The sequence below is a fragment of the Setaria italica genome, chromosome IX (assembly GCF_000263155.2).
Source record: "Setaria italica strain Yugu1 chromosome IX, Setaria_italica_v2.0, whole genome shotgun sequence".
NCBI lineage: Eukaryota > Viridiplantae > Streptophyta > Magnoliopsida > Poales > Poaceae > Setaria > Setaria italica.
In genome coordinates this window covers 15,030,866-15,037,342 of record NC_028458.1, presented here as the reverse complement: position 1 = coordinate 15,037,342, position 6,477 = coordinate 15,030,866, and the positions used below count along the sequence as shown (strand labels likewise).

The 6,477-nt window shown below is 47.3% G+C and overlaps 3 protein-coding genes across 3 annotated transcripts; 2 read left to right on the top strand and 1 right to left on the bottom strand.

Annotated features, from left to right (window-relative positions):
* The first annotated feature begins 561 nt into the window (after positions 1 to 561).
* LOC101755530 lies at positions 562 to 1,819 on the top strand. Its single transcript, XM_004982707.3, has one exon. It carries the CDS (start codon positions 627 to 629, stop codon positions 1,308 to 1,310), a length of 684 nt encoding a protein of 227 aa, XP_004982764.1. The 5' UTR covers positions 562 to 626; the 3' UTR covers positions 1,311 to 1,819.
* An 858-nt stretch (positions 1,820 to 2,677) lies between these two features.
* Positions 2,678 to 4,377, bottom strand: LOC101755123 (PIN2/TERF1-interacting telomerase inhibitor 1). Its single transcript, XM_004982706.4, has 4 exons — positions 4,220 to 4,377; positions 4,070 to 4,123; positions 3,390 to 3,509; positions 2,678 to 3,056 (listed from the first exon to the last, which is right to left on the bottom strand). Exons 1-4 carry the CDS (start codon positions 4,253 to 4,255, stop codon positions 2,922 to 2,924), a joined length of 345 nt encoding a protein of 114 aa, XP_004982763.1. The 5' UTR covers positions 4,256 to 4,377; the 3' UTR covers positions 2,678 to 2,921.
* Positions 4,378 to 4,518: 141 nt separating this feature from the next.
* On the top strand, positions 4,519 to 5,427 carry LOC101754714 (ubiquitin-40S ribosomal protein S27a). Its single transcript, XM_004982705.3, has one exon. It carries the CDS (start codon positions 4,657 to 4,659, stop codon positions 5,143 to 5,145), a length of 489 nt encoding a protein of 162 aa, XP_004982762.1. The 5' UTR covers positions 4,519 to 4,656; the 3' UTR covers positions 5,146 to 5,427.
* The last annotated feature ends 1,050 nt before the right edge of the window (positions 5,428 to 6,477 follow it).

Sequence of the window (6,477 nt, the reverse complement as noted above, 5' to 3'; positions counted from 1 at the left end):
ATTGGCGTGTAGTACTCCTGTTATTGAATTAGATGGGACCCAAGGAAGAAAGAATAGGTGCGCAATTCTTAAATTTCTAGCCGGGCGGTAACCATACCCATCAAACTTAAGGCACGTTTGTCAGAGCCCCTAGAGATGTTCTGCTGTTTGTCAGAGCTCCTAGAGATGTTCTGCTGATTCCAGTAGAAGTTCTGCCAAACAGTTATTGAGAGAGAAGTGATTCTCTACTGATTGTGTGAAGTGATTCTCTGAGATGAACTAAGAGGTTAGGAGCTGGAAAAAGTAGCTTCTCCTGATTATGGGAAGTGATTCTCCATCCTGATTTTAATAGTTTATAAGAATAAAAAAGAATCACTTTCAGCCACAAAATCACTTCTTCTAAAGAATAAGCTCCCATATAGAATGGGAATCAGCCATTAATTTCCGAAGACCGATCAAACTTTGAAACGGTCCAAGTCTTGCACACTTTGACTGGTAACTGGTAGGGTACCACTCAATACTCATAGCTCCAGTGCTAGCAGCCAGCTCGCTCGCAGCACCTATTTAAAGTGCACCCTTACTGGTCCATACTCCATACCAGATCAAGTTTAATTTAGTACGTAATCCTACAGCATTCAGCTAAAAAAATGAAGCTTCCCGCGGCAGTCATCGCCGTGTCCTCCGTCCTCCTGGTCATGGCCGCCACGTCCGGCGCCGTCACGTTCGACGCCACCAACTCGGTGGCCAGCACCGACGGCGGCGCGAGGTTCGACCGGGAGGTCGGCGTCGACTACGCGAAGCAGGTGCTCTCCGACGCCTCGTCCTTCATCTGGGGCACCTTCAACCAGCCCAACCCCGAGGACCGCAAGCCGGTGGACTCCGTCGCCCTCAACGTCGTCGACAACATCAGCGCGCCGGCGCAGACCAGCGGCGGCGCCATCAGCCTCAACGCCCAGTACGTCGCCGGCTTCCAGGGCGACGTCAAGACGGAGGTGACCGGCGTGCTGTACCACGAGACGACGCACGTGTGGCAGTGGGACGGGCAGGGACAGGCCAACGGCGGCCTCATCGAGGGCATCGCCGACTTCGTGCGGCTGCGGGCGGGGCTCGCGCCGGACCACTGGAGGAAGGCGGGGCAGGGCGACAAGTGGGATCAGGGGTACGACGTGACGGCGAGGTTCCTGGACTACTGCGACTCGCTCAAGCAGGGGTTCGTGGCAGAGCTCAACGGCAAGATGAAGGACGGCTACAGCGATGGCTTCTTCCAAGATATCCTGGGGAAGGATGTCCAGCAGCTGTGGCAAGACTACAAGGCCCAGTATGGCGGTTGATTTATGTTTGCAGCATGTGGCGCTTGATATTTCGATCGAACTCAAGGTGTTTGGATACGAGGTGCTAAAATTTAACAGTATCACATCGGATGTTCGGATGCTAATTAGGAGAACTAAACATGAGCTAATTATAAAACTAATTGCAGAACCCTATGCTAATTCGCGAGACGAATCAATTAAACTTAATTAATCCATCATTAGCAAATGATTACTGTAGCACCACATTATCAAATCATGGACTAATTAGGTTTAATAGATTCATCTCGCAAATTACACTCCATCTGTGCAATTAGTTTTGTAATTAACCTATGTTTAATACTTCTAATTAGCATCCAAATATCTGATGTGATAGGTGTTAAACTTTAACACCATGTAGTCAAACATGCCCTTTGTCACGGGTGGCTGGGTGATGGAATAATGTCAAGGTTACTGTAATCTAGAAGATGTACTTGCTGGGAGTTGCATCTCTTTCTTAAATTTAATAAGAAGTCAGTTGCTCATTTGGATTATTCTTTTTTTTAAAAAGGCATTTCTAAACCTGAACAAATTTCGTGCCATGCGGGGCGGGGCAGCCGGAGAAGCAGAAAAGGCGCGTGCTCGCCTTTTGCCGCCCTCGGTCCGTCGGTCGTTCTCCCAGCTCTTGTCACCGTCACGGCTCACAACTTGAGACGTGAGCCTAAAGCTCCCTGATCTTTTCGCTCTAGTTTTTTGAGACAAGATATCGCTATTTAATTTTGTGTACAATTTAGCCGTTATTGCTTAAGTCTCATTTAGCTCCGCCATTAGCTGTTTTAGAGTTTTGTCATTAAAAGTTTTAGCCCGTTATTTAGAACATTGCTTGACAGTCGGTCGGTGCGTTGGACTGGCTGGCCACGCCTTTACTGTTTGCAATGCAATGAGCGACCGGCATGAGTTGCTAGCTGTTGTCAAGCTGGGGCATCGGGTGCGTTTGGATCTCCAGCGATAATCGTTCTAGCCTTGCTAGGCTAGGCAATGTTACCCGTTTTAAACAGGCTGAAAGGCCACCGGACCATCCGGGCCTTTGTAGCATCCAAGGTGGCAAGGTGAAATGTAGCATGTTCTCGGTAGTAAGAGACTTTCGCTTCCAATCATAAAGTTGTAGTAGCACCAAATATTAATGGAAAAGGTACTTGTTTTTGACTTTTTTAATATATAGTTTTTAGTATCTACCTAGACGTATATGCGTATATGTGTTTAGATACGTAGTTTTCCTATGTATTTAGAAAAGTCAAAACGAATAGTAATTTGAGACGGAGAGAGCAGTAAATCACATCACGCAATGCAGCCGCCTTGAGCTGATCTGAGACACTGTAAAGAAGCAAAGAATGACTAAACATCTCAGAATAAGTTCAAATGGTGTACAATAACACCAAGGATAGCAAAACTGGATATTACAAGCAACCCGAATCATATTTTCAAGAAACAACAATCCGATGCAATACAACAGCATATTAGTGAGAAATAATGCACAAATTGAATGGTCGTTGGTTAATTTTGGATACCGGCACAAAACAGAATGGCGGTCCCATAACTTGCTAGAGTTTAACAACCTGTACATTCGCCTTATCAGCCAAGGTCAGTAACTCTGCTTTACACATTATCAGGCCAAAATTCCCTAAAGAAAGCCATCTCGAATTCCTTCTCTTGCAATCGCTTCTCCTCTTCTTGCATCTTCCTGATCCTCTTTGCAGCTAGCTTTGCCCTTTTCTTTGACTGCATGTCCTTCTGCAATCATGGCGTGTTTGAAACATTAGAACCCCGTGTGGCAATGTGACAACTAAAAGTTTACAATTGGAGACTTAAGGAAGAATAGAGCGCTATCTATTATCTACTAAATCAAAGTAATATTCCAAAAAGCAATGCAAGGAACCATGTTAATCTCTCTATAAAAAAAATAACCTGTCTCAGCTACATAGCAGAATTTAGTAAATAAAAGAAATGGTTTAGCCAGCCATATTGTGGACTAACAAGATACAAATCAAGATTTACAAGAAATGAGAAACTGCAATGATACAATAATAAAATTGATGCACTAGAATAATCTCATCATTGGCTTACCTTGGGCTTTTTGGGATCTTTTTCAACATCATCCTCCACCTTAGGCTTTGGTTTTGGTTCTTTAGAACCTAGACCACGCTTGTTGTTCTTAACACGAGTCTCTACAGGCTCCAACCTTCCCTGTTCCACAAACAATAGGGGCTAGTAAGCAGGCTGAGAGAAACAGAACAGGGCAACTGGGGAAATCTACACTGCACACTGGCTAAATCAAATCCCATATAAATAAAAAAAAATTCTAACATAAGATCGCCAAACAGCAACTCTCGCTTGGACCATCAGTGAGAAATATTACTGCTCCGCTTGAACCATACAAGTATTTAACTAAAGACCCTTCTAAACTTTTGGAGTTACCATGGGACTAGGTTAAAAAATTCATATAATCAGCTAAACTCCATTTACAACGATCATGAACCTGAAAGAAAATTGATTTCGCATGCCCTACGACCTGATTTGCCAAAGCCTATGCAATTCCGACCGTTCATTTAACTATCAATCCCATAATTCTATCAGTGTAACAAAAAAGGCAGCAACACTTGCAAACCCACGGAGTCAAGCATCAGTGTGCATGTTACAATGCTATAACTACAACAAATAGCACTAAATTCGGTCGAAATCAAATTTGGGGGGAAATGGAAATATGAAATCATGACGCGGGAGGAAGCGAGAATCGAGACACGGACCTGCTCCTGCGCTCCGAGGCCGGTGCCCTCCTTCCAACCAGACTTCTTCAGCAGCTGCAGCAAAGTTCAAGCAACGAATCAAACCCTAGCCAGCAGTGGTGGGGAACCAGGGAAATACCAGCCACGCGGGAGATGAGGCGACGCACGAACCTGGAATCCGATGTTGGAGGAGCCGATCGCCGACATCGCCACTTCTGCTCTCCTCCCCTCCCCAGCTCCCCTCCGGCGCCGGGCCGCCGCCGCCGCGCCGCTCTCCCCTTCTCCTTTTGGGTTTCAGGCAGGCGTCTCGGTGTGGGTTGGTTTGGTCAGGTCTCGTTGTCCCGTGTTGGGCTTGGGCCCTTGCCGTGCCGTGCGCGGCTCGGGCTCGAGCGCCGACCTGGCTCGCGAGTCGGTTCCGACCCAGACTCCATCAGGACCGCCCGTTCCCGAGCAGACGTCGCACACGGGCCCATGAGAACAAGCACGGGCCGCGGCTGTCGGCCACAACAACGCCGCCACGCCACAACCCGCCCCGAGATCTCTCCATCGACTCCGGCCGCCGCCGAAAGAAGAGGCCAAGCCAAAGGGATCTCCATCAAGAATTCAAGATGCAGATCTTTGTGAAGACGCTGACGGGCAAGACGATCACGCTGGAGGTGGAGGCGTCGGACACGGTGGCGAACGTGAAGGCCAAGGTCCAGGACAAGGAGGGGATCCCGCCGGACCAGCAGCGCCTCATCTTCGCGGGGAAGCAGCTGGAGGACGAGCGCACGCTGGCCGACTACAACATCCAGAAGGAGTCGACGCTGCACCTGGTCCTCCGCCTCCGCGGCGGCGGCAAGAAGCGCAAGAAGAAGACGTTCACCACGCCCAAGAAGGCCAGCCACGAGCACAGGAGCGTCGGGCTCGCCGGCGTGCTCGGCAGGTACAGGGTCGACGAGGCCACGGGGAAGGTCGAGAGGCTGCGCAAGGAGTGCCCCAACCCCGAGTGCGGGCCCGGCACGTTCATGGCGGCGCACGCCGACCGCCACGCCTGCGGCAGGTGCGGCCTCACCTACGTCGTCGCGAGCCAGAGCGCGGCAGAGCTTAGCGGCTAGGTCGCTTCATATGACATGTTTTGGAAGTGGGTCATTAGTTCAAACAGTAGTGTTTGTTTAGGTAATCGTGGAATTTTTTTTTACAGTTATTAACTGAATTCTTTCTATGGAGGCGTGGTTGCTTTTGAATCTCTTTTGTTCGATCCGGCAGCCTGTTTGCTGCTCGTAGCCACATGTTCTTTCCCTGAGAAATAAGCAGAGCAGCCCAAGGTTGGATTGTTGCTACCTCAACTGCAAACGGATAGTCCAAACTGTATAGCTGAATTTTGGATTTCCCACTTACCTAACCAGATGTGTCCTCCTTCCCAAATTTTCACCTAAGCGCACCATGTCCAACCTGCCATTGTACCCCTATGATAAATCATGAATACACATTTCAAGTCAAGGCAGTGTCGTTTGGATTGGATTGGATTGGCTTATGGTGGTTTTGCCTGGAAACTCCACTGGTTCATTCAAATCCACGTTAGAGTGCAATCAAAACAGCAAGACAGCGCAGAGCGGGCCTCCACCGTAGAAACGCCAATCCTATATTTGTCGTGATGACTTGCTAGAGTGCAAATTTCTCTCCTCTTTTTTTCAAGGTCCGTTCTTCCACCACAAAGCTTGTCTTGAGTTTAAAATTTTGTGTGAAGTTTCGCTGACATCTCCATCTGTGTGATGCGTTTCAGAATTTGTTGTTGCAATTTGGTTGGCAAACATAGTGGGCAGTTGCAAGCCCAAAGAGCTTTCACCAGTCTGCGATTCCTCACCTCTTACTGTCTCTTCAGATTGTTTTCTTGACTGGAATTTCTTCTGTTTCATTACTCAGCTCTAGTACTGACCTACATGATTTTTCCCAGAATTTTTCGTAGTGATCCGATTTGTTCTGAATATGGAAACGGAAATTTAGGAGGCTAGCTAACGGTGCTCTATGTATGAGCATAACACCCTTTGCCATGTTTACATGAGATTTCCAATTATTTGTTCATAAAGTTGTGATATTTACACACTAGCCTGATGTAATTTATGCTTCCCAAATGACAGAGATCCCAAACTATTGAAGTAATACTTTCCTATGGGTGTCACAAAACAGTCTTCTCATTTTTCATCAAATGGTACCTTTTACGTGGAGGTTGGACAAAAGTTCAACCCTTTCCGCTTTCCGCCATTAGTATGTGTTTCTTAGCGTTAACAGTTTAGTTCAGTGATAAAATTAGGATGTTGCGTCACGAGTCAATTCTAAGAGTAAGAAGGATGAGAGTACCAAGGTCTGAATTACCTAAGCGGCCATAACTATTGTATCTAATTGTATCCATCGCAATTAAGATTCAAACTCAAGATCTCTAACCCGAT